The sequence below is a fragment of the Piliocolobus tephrosceles genome, chromosome 17, assembly GCF_002776525.5.
Source record: "Piliocolobus tephrosceles isolate RC106 chromosome 17, ASM277652v3, whole genome shotgun sequence".
NCBI classification, from domain to species: Eukaryota; Metazoa; Chordata; class Mammalia; order Primates; family Cercopithecidae; genus Piliocolobus; species Piliocolobus tephrosceles.
Genome location: NC_045450.1, coordinates 21,800,754 through 21,819,309, shown reverse-complemented (window position 1 = coordinate 21,819,309; position 18,556 = coordinate 21,800,754). Strand labels below are relative to the sequence as shown.

Here is an 18,556-nt window from a genome sequence, read left to right as displayed (position 1 = left end):
TAGATAGATAGATAGATAGATAGATAGATAGATAGATAGATAGATAGGAGAAAGAGAGAAAAAAAGAAGAAGAAGAGAGAGAGGAAAAAAAGAAGAAAGAGAAAGAAGAAAGAAAGTCAGTCTCTGATTTGGTTGGGTGGTAGGGGTATATGTGGAATATCCCTTGCTGGAGTCTGTCTTTGGGGCTCATTGAAGGAAGATCAGATGGATTGTCATAGCTGGGGACCAAGGGAGGGACACATGAACTCTCCCTAATCCTCTGGAATCCTCTGAAAGGGCAAGGCCTGTCTTCCTAAGCTGGTCTCTGAATTGCAGCCCATCTCAGGATTTCAGGACTACAGAAGTATCCAAGGTTTCCCAGGGTATGTGCCTATTTCCCCTTGTTTGTAGTCCCAAAGAGAGTATCCTAGGTATTTTGTGTCAGAATTGTTTGAAGCACTCACTTGACTTAACATGGTCACCCTGTTCCTGGGTTGCTCTCCACTGATTTAACATCTTCTGTCTCTTCTATCCCAGGAACCTATCCGCTTACGGTACAAGCTGACATTCAACCAAGGTGGACAGCCTTTCAGCGAAGTAGGAGAAGTGAAAGACTTTCCAGACCTGGCTGTCTTGGGTGCAGCCTAACTTTTCGCAAGACAGACCCTTCATTTCAAGCTTAGGCTGGTGTTACTTTTGCTGTCAAGTCGGGACTAATGGTGTTTCAGTGCAGAGTGCCAAGAGTCCTATCCTGACATCAGGCTCTGGGTGTCAACCTCTGACTTATTCTGCAGATGATGTGTGTGTGTGTGTGTCTGTGTGTCTGTGTGTCTGTGTGTGTTTGGAGAGAGGGTGGTAGCGCAGGGCTTGGGATATCGGCAGTGTGGGAAATGCGATGCATTTCTCATCATCATCATCTCTGCTACAGTCATGTTTCTGCATGTCAGTGAGCAACAGTGTCCCTGCCTCAGGTTGGAGGTTTTATCAGCCAAAGTGTTTTTTTCATGTATTGTTCGTTCCATTCATCCACTCTGTGCCTTGTCAGCCTTTGAAAGTCTTGGTTGCTCCCAGGCTGCTGTTCTCAGGGACCTTAAAAGGGACCTGGTTAGTCTTGGGGCAGAGAGTATCTTCTTGGGCACTCTCTTCCAAGAAAGACCTTGTCTCCATTTTCATTAGACAATGCTTCTTGTGTGTGTTCTGGAAGATCTTCTAAATGGAATGCTTGTTGCACTGTTCCCAGGCGAGTGGCTGCCATGAGACCTGAGGACCACACTTGGGGAACCAATCATGTCCTTCACCACTGTGCCTTAGAATCGCCCCTGGACAGGCCTCCTGGGCAGAGGGGAAAGCAGCTCCCAGGCCTTATTCAGGCCTCAGGGTTGGGCAGCCAGTCTGGGCCCTTCTCAGGATCCTCATCTCCATCCTCATTCTCTTCCTTCACGGCATTTACTCGGAGCTCTTTGTGACACACCATGTCAGTCATGGTGAATCGGCCAACAGCCAGCCCTTGCCAGCTGACGTCACAGTCTAAGATGGGGAACTGTGGTACAGATAGACATGAAGAGAGCTTAGCAATGATTGAGGTGGTGACTAAATATACAGTCATTAAATAAATACCATGTAGCAAATGTACTTTGTGGAGTGTTCAGTAAGTGGAAAATGGAAAGCCAGTTGCATTTAGAGATGATAGGCCTAAAGGGAACTGTCTTCTGTCGAGAAGTAAAGGAAACTTCCTGAAGGATGTAGAAACTTAACTGCCTCAGTGAAGAGAACCTGAAGATCTGAGGTAAGCTGGACAGGAGAGGTGGATATTTGTTGAAGGAAAAATTCAAGTTTATAATCAGTTCCCATTTAGTGAGCACCTACTGTGTGCTAGGAACTTGAATGTGTATTTTTGACAAGTCCTGCTTGGCCTGATGGGTGAGAGAAGGAACCTGAGCCTGGCTGAGATGGCCAGGTGGAGGGCTTTGAAGTCTAAGCAGCTGAACTGGCTGGGTGGATTTCTACCTCCGAAACTGCAAGGCTTGTTTGGAGCTCTTAATCACAATATCTGATATTTTTACAGTCTGATCTTTTGGCTTCTACATATAGTGGAAATCTGCCAACACTAATTGGTGGAGGTGGGAACTGTAAAAGATCAAGTATGCTAATTTTAAGCAAATGTAAAAACTCATAAAACAGATAAACAGTGGGGTGATTTCATTTGCCATACTTCACATAAGACAAATTTTAATCTAAAAGTACTTGTGTTCTGTGTGCCCTTTTTTTTTTTTTTTCCTGTTTTTTGAGGCCACTCTGTCACCCAGGCTGGAGTACAGTGGTACGATCTCAGCTCACTGCAATCTCTGCCTACCAGGTTCAAGCGATTCTTGTGCCTCAGCCTCCCAAGTAGCTGGGACTACAGGCGTGAGCCACCACGCCCAGCTAGTTTTTGTATTTTTAGTAGAGATGGGGTTTCACCACGTTGGTCAGGCTGTTCTCAAACTCCTGACCTCAGGTGATCTGCCCACCTTGGCCTCCCAGAGTGCTGGGATTATAGGCGTGAGCCACCACACCCGGCCTCTGTGTAGTTTTTATAGGCTCTGTTGCTGTTGCATAGTCTTGAAGAGGTACCCATCATAATGACAGCATCTCCCTCTGAAGGGTTTTGGTCGAAATGGGTGAATGAGACTTACACATAAAGACAGGCTTTCTCCCCTATAGTTCAGAGGTGAACTCACACGTGTGTACCTGAACATTCTTGCTTTTGAGGAGACAGACTCCCAGTGGTACTTACTATGCTTAGGTGTTGGACAGGATAGGTGTGGGAGGAGAGAAGGCAGGCTGCTGTCCTGAAAGTGGCTGTGGTTTATGTCATCACTCCCTTCTAATCAGCAAGTCCAGTGGCCACTCACAGCCCACCTCCTACCTCTTCATTCACTCAACAAGTAGTGGCTCACGCCTATAATCCCAGCATTTTGGGAGGCTGAGTGGGATGACTGCTTGAGCCCAGGATTTCGAGTCCAGCCTGGGCTACATAGTGACACCTCGTCTCTGTTTCTTGAAAAACTAGTTTTTGACCAGCTACCCTGAGCCAGGGCACCACCCTGAAGGAGCTTCTCTTCCTCTGGGGAGAAGCAAATTCATGATGTGTGTGCTGGAGATCTGGCACTCATGGCCAGTGCTTTCCAGTATCCTGAACTCTTCAGGGGTCCTGTTGACCCCTATTTCGTGACCTACCTCTGTGACTGCTCTTTTTCCTCTGTCTTGTAAGTGTGGTGGTTTTCCAGAGTCCAATCCTCAGGACTTTCCCGTCCACACAGAGGCCTGGTAGTCAGGCGACTCTAAACTATTAGATGGATTGTAGACCTCTCTCAGGCTGCCACCTGCTTGCTGTCCCCAGATCATATTTCAGTCTGTCAGTGGATATATGTATCTGGAGGTTCCACTGTTGCTTCAATCTCAGTTACTTAGAATGGAACACAGAGAGTCCTGCCCCTTTCCACCTACATGCTCTGACTTGAAAGCACCTGAGACTTAATGGGTCCCTGATTCCTGCTTCATCTGTTTCTGCGGAGTGGTTGTATGTCAAGTGGCCTGTTTTCTAAATAATCCCACATCATGTCCTCCCTGCACTTACATTGCCACTGCTCTGGTGTGGGCTTTTTTGGCGGGGGGATGGGGGAGACAATGCCTCTGTCCCAGTGCTGAGTACCAGCTCTGGTTCTTGCCACTACCAGAGTTCTCTAGCAAATCTGAGCATCTGACCGGGTGAAAAATTCTGAATGGCTTCCTGATGCCTAACTTTATGGGATCAAATTCAAGTTGCACGCTGACACTCAGTGCCCTTCTGGTATCATCTGCCAAGACCAGGGCCTGCTTCACCATAGCTGCAATAAAGTCCTTTCAAGCCCTGATAATGCCATGTTTTGTCATAACCTTTTGCCTACATATGCTGCAGTTAATTACTCTCCCTGTTATCTTCCACGACCGGGGCAAAATGTTTCCTTATCTGTGAGCCGCTCTGAACACAAATAGGTCATGAAAATAGTATTGAAAACAGAATAAATGACAACCAAAAGAAAAGCGAATATTACCTAGTACAAATAGTGTAAATTAAGACAGCAAATGTTAAAGGTAGAAAGCAAAGGCAATATTCTAGAATACAAATAGTGCTTGCCTACTACAATATTAATCCCAAATCCTTTAAATATACCCATTATAGAAGATGCTTACCCAGCGCCAAGAGTGTAAAAGTGGATTGGTTTTCTTGAGACAGAGCTTTGCTGTATTGCCCAGGCTGGACTGCAGTGGCACGATTGTAGCTCAATGTAGCCTTGAATTCCTGTGCTCAGGCGATCCTCCGGCTTCAGCCTCTGGAGTAGCTGGGACTAGAGGTGCATGCTGCCACGCCCAGCTAATGTTTCAGTTTTTGGTAAAGACTGGATCTCTTGTGTTGCCCAGGCTGGTCTCCTGGGCTCAAGCGTTCCTCCTGCCTTGACCTCCCAAAGTGCTGGGATTACAGGCATGAGTCACCATGTCCTGACCCCAGTTTGTTTTAAAGTCGAGTGATGCACCAAGATGTTTGTGTGCACATGTCACAGTGGTAATCTTTGGGTCATGGAATTAGAAAATATCTTTCAATTTTATCTGAGCTTTCTAAAATCTAAGCTGAAGATAAAACCTTATTTTTATTGACATGATTCAAAATTACGAAAGGTGAAAATTCTTTCCACCCAGTTACCACCCTCCTCCGTCTTTTCAGAGGGATTCTAGGCATGTTCAAGAAAACATAGTGTACTGTTCTGTGTTTTGTTCTTTTCATGTAACACTATAGATAGCTTAGAGATAATGCCATTATCAGTATGAATTACTTAGAAACGTAACTCCACTCTCTTCCCTGAGCTCATATGGTACAAATCAAGCATTTGTGTGTTGAAAGTTATGCATGTTAAAACTCGGTAGCAATTCCCTCATAGTTTCCTTGTATCCTCTCCCTCCCGCTGGCACCATTCCCAGGCGCCCAAGCAGACTGGACTTTTCCCTGGCAACCCTCTCTTGTCTCGATTCTGGCAGCCCTGTGCACTAGAGTGAACCAAGTATGGGCTGGGGAGCCAGGTTCAACTTCTAGTTTTTTGCCACCTGGGCAAGTCAGTGATCTCTGGGTCTCAGTTTTTATATCTGTAAATGGTAAAAATGTTAGAAGTCTACTTCACACATTTTGGTGAGAATTTAATGAGGTGTACAAAATAGCAGATACAATAGATGCTCTATAAATTTAGGTGCTGTTTCTCAAATCATCTTCACATCTGAGATTTTTTTAACCATTGTAACAGTGGTGACTTCCATTTCATCACTGTTCATTTCGCAACTTCTCATAAAACCACAGAAATTGTGCTAAGAATACTGATAACTTACGAATATTTTTATAGGCAGCAGAAAAGGTTGGTAATAAAATCTGACCATACCAGCTGGGTGTGGTGGCTCATGCCTGTAATCCTAGCAGTTTGGGAGGCCAAGGCGAAGGATCACGAGGTTAGGAGTTTGAGACCAGCCTGGCCAACATGGTGAAACCCCATCTACTAAAAGTACAAAAATTAGCTGGAAATCGCTTGAACCCAGAAGGTGGACTTGCAGTGAGCCGAGATCAGGCCACTGCACTCCATCTGGGCAACAGAGCAAGACTCCATCTCAAAAAACAACAAAAAAAGGCTGGGCACGGTGGCTCATGCCTGTAATCCCAACACTTTGGGAGGCTGAGGCGGGCGGATCACGAGGTCAGGAGATCGAGACCATCCTGGCGAACACAGTGAAACCCCGTCTCTACTAGAAATACAAAAAAATTAGCCGGGCATGGTGGTGGGCACCTGTAATCCCAGCTGCTTGGGAGGCTGAGGCAGGAGAATGGCGTGAGCCCGGGAGGCGGAGGTTGCAGTGAGCTGTAATCGCGTCACTGCACTCAAGCCTGGGCGACAGAGCGAGACTCCATCTCAAAAAACAAAAAAACAAAAAAAAATCTGACCATACCCTTTGTTAAGATCAGGATCAGCTGCAATAAACAAACCCAGAGTAACAGTCAAAATGTTTATTTTTCTCTGTATTCGTTCATTAGAACTGCTATGACAGTGTGCCGCAAGCTGGGTGGTTTAAGTCAACAGATGTGTTGTCTGAGTTCTGCGGGGTAGGAGTCTAATATTGGGGCCATGGTTCTCCCTCTTGGTGGTTGCTGGTTTCCACCATCTTTGACTTCCTTAGCCTGCAGCTGTGTAACTCCAGCCTTTGCCTTCATTGTCACGTGGTGTTCTTTTTGTGCCTTCTCTACGTGACCAGTTTTTCTTAAGAGACATGCTGGAGTGCAGCGGCATGGTCATAGCTCACTGCAGCCTCAAACTCCTGGGCTCTAGGGATCCTCCCAGTTTGGCCTCCCAAGTAGCTAAGACTACAGATAGATGCATGCTGCCACACCTGACGAAGTTTTAAATTTTTGTAGAGATGAGGGCCTCACCATGTTGCCCAGGCTAGTCTTGTACTCCTGGCCTCTCAAAGTGCTGGGATTACAGGCATGAGCCACCGTGCCTAGCCTGACCCTACTACATTTCTAATTATATATAATTAGTGCTGCATATCTTTTTGGATTAAGTAAAATCAATTGCCCTAGCATTCAAGTTTCTCTACAGCATAGCCTCATCTTAGCTTCAGTTTCCTCTTTTGGAAATAGAAATACTACCTGCCTTAACTCAAAAGGCTGTGAGGAAACCACGTGGTGGCCCGAGCCTGTAATCCCAGCACTTTGGGAAGCTGAGATGGGAGGACTGCTTGAGCCCAGAAGTTTGAGACCACCCTGGGCAACATAGTGAAGCCCCTGTCTCTACAGAAAATTACCTGGGAATGGTGGCATGTGCCTGTAGTCCCAGCCACTCGGGAGGCTGAGGTGGGAGGTTGGCTTGAGCCCAGGAGGCAGAGGTTGCAGAGGAGGCAGTGGTGAGACAAGATGACATCACTGCACTCCAGCCTGGGTGGCAGAGTCAGACCGTGTCTCAAAAAAAGCGGAAACTGTCATACTGGATTGAAAACACCACCACCACCAAATGCCAACTCTACGCTGTCTGCAAAAGTTACACTTAGGTTCACAAATCAGTTAGAAGTAAAGGATAAAAAATTAGCCATGCAAGTAGTAATCATAAGAAAGCTGGAGTGGCTATGTTAATATCACACACAAAATAGCTTTTTTTTTTTTTTTTGAGACAGTCTTGCTCTGTCTTCCAGGCTGCAGTGCAGTGGTGTGTTCTCAGCTCACTGCAACCTCCACCTCCTGGATTCAAGCGATTCTCCTGCCTCAGCCTCCCAAGTAGCTGGGATTACAGGCGCCCACCACCATGCCTGGCTAATTTTTGTATTTTTAGTAGAAACAAGGTTTCACCATATTGGCCAGGCTGGTCTTGAACTCCTGACCTCAAGTGATTCGGCCTCCCAAAGGGCTGGGATTACAGGTGTGAACCACCGCATCTGGCACAAAGATAGACTTGAAGACAGAAGTATTACTAGAGACAAAAAACATTTAATAATGATAAAAGATCAATATACCAGGAAGACATAAAATTATAAAATGTATATGCACCTCACATCAAAGCCCCAAAATACCTAATGCAAAAAGTGATACAATCGAGTGTAAAAATTGACAATTCAATCATAATTGGAGGCCAGTCACAGTGGCTTATGCCTGTAATCCTAGCATTTTGGGAGGCTGAGGTGGGTGGAACACCTGAGGTTGGGAGTTCACGACCAGTCTGACCAACATTGAGAAACCCTCTCTACTAAAAATACAAAATTAGCCAGGTGTGGTGGTGCATGCCTGTAATCCCAGCTACTCGGGAGGCTGAGGCAGGAGAATAACTTGAATCTGGGAGGCGGAGGTAGCGGTGAGCCAAGATCGCACCATTGTACTCCAGCCTGGCCAAGAAGAGCGAAACTCTGTCTCCAAAAAATATAAATAAATAGTAGGGCCAGGGACAGTGACTCATGCTTGTAATCCTAGCACTTTGGGAGGCCAAGGCGGGTGGATCATGAGGTCAGGAGTTTGAGACCAGCCTTACCAAATTGGTGAAACACCGTCTCTACTAAAAAATACAAAAATTAGCTAGGCGTGGTGGCACACGCCTGTAATCCCAGCTACTCAGGAGGTTGAGGCAGAAGAATCGCTTGAACTCGGGAGGCGAGTTTGCAGTGAGCCGAGTTTGCAGTGAGCCGAGATCATGCCACTGCACTCCAGCCTGGATGACGGAGCAAGACTCTCTCAAAAATAATAATTGGAGATTTCAATACCTTACCTTCAGTAATGACAGAACAACTATATAGAAAATCAGCAAGGATACAAAATAGTTGAACAACACTATTAATGTAGCTAAAATATATACCACACTCCACCCAATGACTGCAGATACATATTTTCAAGTGCACATGGAACAGTCTTCAGGATAGACCAATGCTAGGCCATTAAACAAGTCTCAATAAATTTAAAAGAATTTAAGCTCATGCTTGCAATCTCAGCACCTTGGGAGGCCGAGACGGGATTGCTTGAATCCCTGAGGGATTTTGAAACCAACCTTGGCAGCAAAGCATGATGCCATCTCTATAAATAATAAAATAACATAAACCAGCCGGGCATGGTGGCTCACACCTGTAATCCCAGCACTTTGGGAGGCTGAGGCGGGCGGATCATGAGGTCAGAAGATTGAGACCATTCTGGCTAACATGGTGAAACCCTGTCTCTACTAAAAATACAAAAAATTAGCCGGGCATGGTGGCGGGCGCCTCTAGTCACAGCTACTCGGGAGGCTGAGGCAGGAGAACAGCGTGAACCCGGAAGGTGGAGCTTGCAGTGAGCGGATATTGCGCCACTGCACTCCAGCCTGGGCGACAGAGCAAGACTCCGTCTCAAAAAAAAAAAAAAAATTAGCCAAGTGTAGTGGCAGGTGCCTGTAGTCCCAGCTACTTGAGAGGCTGAGGCAGGAGAATAGCTTGAACCTGGGAGGTGGAGGTTACAGTGAGCCAAGATCGTGTCACTGCACTCCGGTCCAGAGACGGACTGAGACTCTGTCTCAAAAATATATATATATATATATAAATCATACCAAGTATGTTTTCTAATCACATGGAATTGAATTAGAAATCAACAACAGGAAATCCAAGAAATACCCAACTATTTGGAAATTAACATGCTTCTAAATAACCCATGGGTTAAATGAGTCACAAGAAAAATTTAAAAACATTTAGAATCAAACAAAAATGAAAACATCAAAATTTATGAATTACAGCTAGAGCAATGCTTCAGAAGATTTTTTTTTTTTTTTTTAATGGAGTCTTGCTTTGTCACTGCAATGGCATGCATGATCTTGGCTCACTGCAACCTCCGCCTCTTGGGTTCAAGTGATTCTCCAGTCTCAGCCTCCTGAATAGATGGGACTACAGGCGCCCACCACCATGGCCGGCTAGTTTTTGTGTTTTTAGTAGAGACAGGGTTTCACCATATTGGTCAGGCTGGTCATGAACTCCTGACCTCAGGTGATCCACCCGCTTCGGCCTCCCAAAGTGCTAGGATTACAGGCGTGAGTCACTGCGCCTGGCCTCAGAGGAAAGTTTTTTTAGAGATGCTCTCACGCTGTCACCCAGGCTGGAGTGCAGTGGCACTATGATAGCTCACTGCAGCCTCGGATTCCTGGGCTCAAATGATCTCTGGCCTCTCAGGTTTTTGAGTAGCTGGGACTACAGGTGCAAACCACCATGGCTAGATAATTTTTTAAAGTTTTTTGTAGAGACAGTGTCTTGCTTTATCATTTTATTTTTTGTTTTTATTTTTTCCTAGCCATTAGACTATGAGGGAAAAATTAGTAATTTTAGATGCTTATATGAGAAAAGAAAGTATTTCAAATCAGTAACCTAAGATTCCACTTTAATACACCAAAGAACAAACTAAATTCAAAGAAAGAAAGGAAACTGATTAGCACAGAGATCAATAATAGAAAATGAAAACTAGAAAAAAAAATTAACAAAGTTGAATAGAAAAAAATTAACAAAGTCAAAGTTGGTTCTTTTGTTTTGTTCTATTTTGTTTTGTTTTTTTTTTGAGACAGAGTCTTGCTCTGTTACCCAGGCTAGAGTGCAGTGGCCTGATCTTGGCTCACTGCAACCTCTGCCTCCCAGGTTCAAGCAATTCTCCTGCCTCAGCCTCCCGAGTAGCTGGGATTACAGGCGCCCACCACCATGGCTGGCTACTTTTTGTATTTTTAGTAGGGACAGAGTTTCACCATGTTGGCTAGGCTGGTCTTGAACTCCTGACCTCAGATGATCTGCCCCTATCAGCCTCCTAAAGTGCTGGGATTATAGGTGTGAGCCACCACACCCGGCCTGCAGCCGGTTCTTTTAAAAGAGCAACAGAATTCACAAATTTTAGCAGACTGATCAAGGGAAAAAAAAATTACCAAAGTCAGAAAAGAATAGGCAGATATCACCACAATTCTACGGATGAGAAAAGACTATATGAGAATCCTTTGAACAATTTTATGCCAACAAATACAACTTGGATGAAATGGACAATTATTTTTGAGATGGAGTCTTGCTCTGTTGCCCTGGCTGGAGTGCAGTGGTACAATCACGGCTCCCTCCAACCTTTGCTTCCCAGGCTCAAGCGATCCTTCCTGCCTCAGCCTCCCTAGCAGCTGGGACTACAAAAAAAAAAAAAAAAAGCCGGGCGCGGTGGCTCAAGCCTGTAATCCCAGCACTTTGGGAGGCCGAGACGGGTGGATCACGAGGTCAGGAGATCGAGACCATCCTGGCTAACATGGTGAAATCCCGTCTCTACTAAAAAATACAAAAAACTAGCCGGGCGAGATGGCGGGCGCCTGTAGTCCCAGCTACTCGGGAGGCTGAGGCAGGAGAATGGCGTGAACCCGGGAGGCGGAGCTTGCAGTGAGCCGAGATCGCGCCACTGCACTCCAGCCTGGGCAACAGAGCGAGACTCTGTCTCAAAAAAAAGAAAAAAAAAAAAATTAGCCATGCAAGTAGTAATAAGAAAGCTGGAGTGGCTATGTTAATATAAAATAAACTTTATTTTTTTTAGACAAAGTCCTCCTGTCTCCCAGGCTGCAGTGCAGTGGTGCGATCTCACCTCACTGCAACCTCCACCTCCTGGATTCAAGCGATTCTCCTGCCTCAGTCTCCCAAGTAGCTGGGATTACAGGCACCCACCACCATGCCCGGCTAAATTTCTGTATTTTTAGTAGAGACGAGGTTTTCCCCTGTTGGCCATCCTGGTCTTGAACTCCTGACCTCAAGTGATTCGGCCTCCGAAAGTGCTGGGATTACAGGTGTGAGCCACCGTGCCTGGCCTCAAAACCGTCTTTCTCCTCTCTCTCTCTCTCTCCTCTCTGTCTCCTCTCTCTCTCTCTCTCTTTTTTTTTTTTTTTTTGTGATAGAGTCTTGCTCTGTCGTCCAGGCTGGAGTACAATGGCTCGATCTCCACCTACTGCAACCTCTGCCTCCTGGGTTTAAGCAATTCTCCTGCCTCAGCCTCTCAAGTAGATGGGATTACAGGTGTCTGCCACCACACCCAGCTAAACGGCTAATTTTTTGTATTTTTAGTAGAGACAGTGTTTCACCATGTTGGCTGATCTCAAACTCCTGAGCTAGTAATCTGCCTGCCTCGGCATCCCAAAGTGCTGAGATTACAGGCGTGAGTCACTGTGCCCAGCCCAAAATGGACAATTTTTAATAAGGGCCCATGTATTTTTAAACTTTTAGGTTTAGGTGTACAAGTGCAGGTTTGTTATATAGTTAAACTCATTATTAACAACTGATTCAGGCTGAGAACCGTGGCTCATGACTGTAATCCCAGCACTTTGGGAGGCCCGGGTGGGCGGATCACCTGAGGTCAGAAGTTTGAGACCAGCCTGACCAACATGGCAAAACCCCGTCTCTACTAAAAATACAAAATTAGCTGGGCTTGGTGGCTCATGCCTGTGATCCCAGCTACTTGGAAGGCCGAGGCGGGAGAATTGCTGGAATCTGGGAGACGGAGGTTGCAGTGAGCTGAGATTGCCCTGCTGTACTCCAGCCTGTGGGACAAAGCGAGACTCTGTCACCAAAAAAAAAAAAAAAAAAAAAAAAAAAATCGTTTTTCTGTAACAAGAAACTATGAAAATTAAGAAAATTCCATTCACAGTAGCATTAAAAAGAAAGACTTATTTTATTTTATTTATTTATTTTTTGAGACAGAGTCTCACTCTGTCACCCAGGCTGGATTACAGTGGCGCAATCTTTGCTCACTGCAACCTCTGCCTCCCGGGTTCAAGCAGTTTTCCTGCCTCAGCCTCCTGAGTAGCTGGGATTACAGGTACACACCACCACGCCAGGCTATTTTTGTATTTTCAGTAGAGATGGGGTTTCACCATGTTGGGCAGGCTGGTCTCCTGTCAAACTCCTGACCTTGTGATCCACCTGCCTCGGCCTCCCAAAGTGCTGGGATTACAGGTACGAGCCACTGTGCCTGGCAAAGGAAATACTTATAATAAATAAAATAAGTGCAAGACTTGCATTATACAATGAAAACTACAAAATATTGCTGAGAGAAATTAAAGAAAATCTAAATCAGATCTAAATTCCCAGGGGTGATTCCCACTAGGGGACACTTGGCACTGTGTGGACAGATTTTTGGTTGTCACAACTTGGAGGAGAGGATGTTGCTCCCAATGGGTAGCAGCCAGGGATGCTGCGAAATATCTTACAATGCATAGGACAGCCCCCATAACCAAAAATTATCTGGCCTGAATAGTGCCAAGGCTAAAAAATTCCAATCTAAATAAATGAAGAGGCGTTTCACGTTATGGACTGGAAGAGTCAATATTGTCACGATGGGAATTCTCCTAAAATTAATCCATCAGTTCAACAATTCAACATAATCCCTATAAAAATTCCAGCAGGATTTTTTTTTTTTTTTTTTTTTTTGAGATGGAGTCTGGCTCTGTTGCCCAGGCTGGAATGCAGTGGCGGATCTCGGCTCACCGTAACCTCTGCCTTCCAGGTTCAAGCGATTCTCCTGCCTCTGCCTCCTGAGTGGCTGGGATTACAGGTGCGTGCCACCATGCCCCGCTAATTTTTGCATTATTAGTAGAGACGGGGTTTGACATGTTGGTCAGGCTGATCTCAAACTACCGACCTCGTGATCCGCCCGCCTCCGCCTAACAAAGTGCTGGGATTACAGGCGTGAGCCACTGCACCCGGCCTAAATTTTTAACAAGAACAAAGTAAGAGGACTTACACTATCAGATTGCTCCCCTCGCCTCCCCTCAAATAATTGGGACTCCTAGCAGAAGGGTTACCCCAGTTAAAACCTACTCAACCCAGAAGAATGAGACAAACCAAGGGAGATGCCAATGAAAAACCAGTGGCTATCAGGCATGAAGATGGCAGCCAGCCACTCATACCCCAACGACAGGCCACCCTGGAAAACTCCCCTGTAGGGTTTCCGAGGATGACATCTTGTTCTCCCCCTTGGGTTGGTCCCACTCTTGAAACAACATAAAACTTTAGAACCTAAAGAATACCCTCATACCTAAAGAATACCCTCATACCTTCCCCTACCTTTTCTTCTTTTCTTTTCGAGACAGAGTCTCGCTCTGTCACCCAGGCTGGAGTGCAGTGGCATGATCACAGCTCACTGCAGCCTCGACCTCCTGGGCTCAGGCAATCCTCTTACCCCAGCTTCTTGAGTAGCTGAGACTACAGGCGCACGCCACCACACCCGGCTAATTTTTAAATTTTTTGCAGAGACGGGGTCTTCCTATGTTGCCCAGGCTGAGAAATTGTTTATGACTATGGGTTATGCAGATTTCTCAGCTCAACACCAAAAGCATGATCCATTAAAAAAAAGGTGATAAGGAACTTAATCAAACTTTAAAAGGTCTGCATCTAAAAACACATCATTAAGAAAATAATTAGGCCGGGCGCGGTGGCTCAAGCCTGTAATCCCAGCACTTTGGGAGGCCGAGACGGGCGGATCACGAGGTCAGGAGATCGAGACCATCCTGGCTAACACTGTGAAAACCCGTCTCTACTAAAAAATACAAAAAACTAGCCTGGCGAGGTGGTGGGCGCCTGTAGTCCCAGCTACTCGGGAGGCTGAGGCAGGAGAATGGCGTAAACCTGGGAGGCGGAGCTTGCAGTGAGCTGAGATCCGGCCACTGCACTCCAGCCTGGGGAACAGAGCCAGACTCCGTCTCAAAAAAAAAAAATAAAATAAATAAATAAATAAAATAATAATTAGGCCGGACGAAGTGACTCACGCCTGTGATCCCAGCACTTTGGGAGGCCGAGGCGGGCGGATCACCTGAGGTTGGAAGTTCAAGGCCAGCCTGGCCAACATGGTGAAACCCCGTCTCTACTAATAATAACAAAAAGTAGCCGGGCGTGGTGGCACGCGCCTGTAATCCCAGCTACTCTGGAGGCTGAGGCAAGAGACTCGCTTGAGCCTGGGAGGCGGAGGTTGCAGTGAGCCGAGATTGCGTCACCTGACTCCAACCTGGGCGACAGAGCAAGACTCCGGGAGGAGAGAGGGGAGGGGAGGGAGAGAGGAGGGGGGGAGAGGGGGGGGGGAGAGGGGGAGGGGGGGGAGAGGGAGAGGGAGCTGGGCGTGTGGTCGCGCGCCTGTAGTCCCAACTACTCTGGAGGCGGAGGTGGGAGGATCGCTTGAGCCCAGGAATTTGAGGCTACAGTGAGCTGAGATCGTTCAATTGCCCTGGAATTTGAGGCTGCAGTGAGCAGAGATCGTTCAATCGCACTCCATTGCTGCCCAATGCGCTCCACTGTTGCCCAGGCTGTCCTCGAATTCCTGGCCTCAAGCGATTCTCCCGCGTCAGCTTCCTAAAGAGCTGGGATTACAGGCGCAAGCCACCGCATAAATGCGCTAATGTATGTCAGGGCTTTATAGTAAGCACATAGTTTAGTCCTCGGCAAATGGTAGCTGACGTAGGATGTTCGTCGGTACCAGGAGCTCTCAGTCCGGGGCGTTCTTCCCACACCCAGCTCTGTTCAGCGCTCCGGACGCCCGCAGTCGCTATGGTAACAGCCAACGATTTCCGGAAGAAGAACGGCGGGCGGCGAGGGTCATTCCCAGCCGCAACCTGAGTGGGCTGAATAGAGAAGCGCAAAGGGGCAAGTTATCTGTCCTAGAGTTTCTGGGGTTCGCCGCGGAGACTAGCCTCGGTGCTCTCTCAGGCTCGCTCGCTTCTGCATCCCGGTTGCCGCTCGAAGCCAACTCTTAAGTCCTGGACGCCAGGCCTTAGACAGTGCCGCCATGGACTTCTCCAAGTTCCTGGCAGACGACTTCGACGTGAAGGAGTGGATCAATGCGGCCTTCAGGGCCGGCTCCAAGGAGGCGGCGTCCGGGAAGGCGGATGGCCACGCAGCCACCCTGGTGATGAAGCTGCAGCTGTTCATCCAAGAGGTGAACCACGCCGTGGAGGGTGAGCCGCGCGGGGCCCTGGCCGCGGGACCCTCCCCTGCTCTTGGCTGGGCAGAGGTCACCGAACTTGCGTGGGGCACTCGGGTGGGCGGTGCACGCATGGACAGCAAATACCCTCGGCAAGAGAACAAGCCCCGAAGTCCTGATCACATCAGCGGGAGTCTCAGCTGGGGGCCGGGCTGTCTTGCACACTTGCTAATTTTGGGTGTTGCTTTTCCTCCTCTGGCTGGCCTATAAGTTTCCTTTTTCTTTTCTTTCTTTCTGTTTTTTCTTTTGAAACAGGGTCTCGCTCTGTTGCCCAGGCTGGAGTGCAGTGGCTCGATCATAGCTCACTGCAGCCTCGAACTCCTGCACTCAAGCGATCCTTTCACCTCCTGAGTCGCTCCCACTACAGGCGCGAGCCACCACGCTCGCAAATTTTGTTTAAAAAAAGAAAAAAGAAAATGTAGAGATGGGATCTCACTGTGTTTCCCAGGCTGGTCTCAAATTCAAATTCCTGGGCACAATGGGTTTTCCAGTCTTGGCCTCCCAAAGTGCTGGTGATTACACCTGTGAGCCACCACATCTGGCCTCAAGTTTCCTTTTGGAACTTAAAAGAGTGGATCTTATTGCAGTTGTCCTTCTCTAACTCAATAGCAGATCTCTGGGATTCCCTTTTTGTTATTATCCATAGGCATTGGAAGACAAGATGGATCTTTTAAAATGCTACAAAGTTTTAACCAGTTCTTAACATGTCTTGTTGAGGCACCTTCCAGAACGTAAGATAGAACAGCGCCGTTTCTGTTATGGTGACTTGAATGTCAGAGTCAAGGGCCCAGTGTCAAAGAAAATTGGCTTTGACTTTTTGTAATCTAGGAGCAGGAGTCTATGAGATGTTTATTCAAAGAGTTAAGGAGCCTGTTTTTGTACCAAACAATAAACTGTAAAAAGAAAAAAAAAAAAAAAGTGAATTTTGAGAGTATGAAGGAATAGCCAACAGATCCTTATATCTGGAAAAAAAAAAGTATTATAGTCTAGGTGTAAGGGAATGACACAGATCTGGAAAACATTGTTTTGGTGGATTTTATGTCAGCTGAGGAAGATAGGCTGGTCTCAGTAGAGACTTAAACCATTTTTTTTTTTTTGAGACAGAGTCTCATTCCTCATTCTGCTGCCCAAGCTGGAATGCAGCGATACCATCACAGCTCACTGCAGCCTCAAACTCTGGGTTCAAGCAATCCTCTCGCCTTAGCCTCCCAAGTAACTGGGACTATAGGCATGTGCCACCTTGCCTGGCTAATTTAAAAAAAAAAAAAAAATGTTTTTAGAGACAAGGTCGCACTATGTTGCCCAGGTTGATCTCACATTTCTGACCTCAAGTGATCCTCCCATCTTGGCTTCCCAAAGTGCTGGGATTACTAGTGTGAGCCACCACACCTGGCCTAAACCATTTTTTGAGGATAAGTTAAATTATAAAAAAATAGCATGCACTGGCAACCATTTCATATAAGTCCTTGACTTGAGTTTTATTCACCGTGTGTTGATTCAGTACATACTGCACACAAGTCTCTCTCTTAGGTTCAGATGGAAAGACCAAACAGACTGCTTCCACTGGGAGTGGATGGCCCAAGAGATGTTCCCATTTTTGTTTGTTCGTTTGTTTGTTTGAGACGAAGTCTCGCTCTATCCCCCTGGCTGGAGTGCAGTGGCACCATCTCAGCTCACTGCAACCTCCGCCTCCTGGGTTCAAGTGATTCTCCTGCCTCAACCTCCTGAGTAGCTGGGATTGCAGGCGCCTGCCACCACACCGGACGAATTTTTGTATTTTTAGTAGAGACAGAGTTTCATCATGTTGGCCAGACTGGTCTCAAACTCCTGACCTCAAGTGATCTGCCCACCTCGGCCTCGCAAAGTGCTGGGATTATAGGTACGAGCCACTGCGCCCGGCCAGGTGTGCCCATTGTTTAAGAAAAGGTAGGGAGGGGGCTTTATTTCACTGCAGATTGTTTCCTTCCTTCCTTCCTTCCTTCCTTCCTTCCTTCCTTCCTTCCTTCCTTCCTTCCTTCCTTCTTTCCTCTCCCTCTCTCTCTCTCTTCCTCTCTTTCTCTCTCTCTCTCTCTGTCTCTCCTTTCTTCTTTCCTTCCTTTTTTTTTTTTTCAGGATCTCACTTTGTCAACCAGGCCACAGTGCAGTGGTATGATCAGTGCTCCCTTCAGCTTCACCTCTCAGTTTCAATGAATTCTCCTGTCTCAGCCTCCTAAATAACTGGGACCACAGGCATGTGCCACCATGCCAAGCTTATTTTTTGATTTTTTGTAGAGATGGGGTCTCACTGTGTTGTCCAGGCTGGTCTCAAACTCCTGAGCTCAGGTGATCCTCCAGCCTTTGCCCCCAAAGTGCTGGGATTACGGGTGTGAGCCACCGTGCCCAACCCATATATATTGTTTTTGAGACAGAGTCTCGCTCTGTTGCCCAGGCTGGAGTGTAGTGGCACGATCTTGGCTCACTGCAAGCTCCGCCTCCCGGGTTCACGCCATTCTCCTGCCTCAGCCTTCCAAGTAGCTGGGACTACAGGCACCTGCTACCACGCCCAGCTAATTTTTTGTATTTTTAGTAGAGACGGGGTTTGACCATGTTAGCCAGGATGGTCTTGATCTCCTGACCTCGTGATCCCCAACCCATATTCTTTATTGTACCTTGAATCTTTTACTAATTATTGAGCATCAACTATGCATGTGTCCAGAAATGGGCAGTGGGGAGGAAAAGTTTATCTTGCTGGAGCTTGCTGCCTATGGGGAAGATAGAAACACAGTAAATTACAGTGAGGGGTGGCTTTACTCAGAATAGAATCTGGAGTTGTGAGAGCTGGCAGGAGGGTGCAGTTACGTCTTGTTTAGGAGAATCATAAAGCACTTCCCTTGTGTTAGACCTTGAAGGAAAACTTTGTAGGACAAAGAGGAAAGGACATTAATAATAATATAATAGCAAACTGGCTGGGCGCAGTGGCTTGTGCCTGTAATCCCAGCACTTTGGAAGGCCGAGGTGAGTGAATCACCTGAGGTCGGGAGTTCGAGACCAGCCTGGCCAACGTGGTGAAACTCCATC

The 18,556-nt window shown here is 46.9% G+C and overlaps 2 protein-coding genes across 3 annotated transcripts in view; both read left to right on the top strand.

The window, feature by feature from the left end:
* The window catches only part of GGA2 (golgi associated, gamma adaptin ear containing, ARF binding protein 2), a 47,187-nt gene extending 43,312 nt beyond the window's left edge, over positions 1-3,875 (top strand). For both annotated transcript variants that reach the window (XM_023189316.2, XM_023189317.2), the window contains one exon: positions 517-3,875. In XM_023189316.2, coding sequence (XP_023045084.1) covers positions 517-627 — 111 coding nt within the window. In that variant the 3' untranslated portion in view covers positions 628-3,875. The remainder of the gene's footprint in view (positions 1-516) is intronic.
* An 11,206-nt stretch (positions 3,876-15,081) lies between these two features.
* COG7 (component of oligomeric golgi complex 7) overlaps positions 15,082-18,556 on the top strand; it is a 64,900-nt gene continuing 61,425 nt past the window's right edge. Inside the window, exon 1 of the mRNA XM_023189324.2 lies at positions 15,082-15,473. Coding sequence (XP_023045092.1) covers positions 15,305-15,473 — 169 coding nt within the window. The 5' untranslated portion in view covers positions 15,082-15,304. The remainder of the gene's footprint in view (positions 15,474-18,556) is intronic.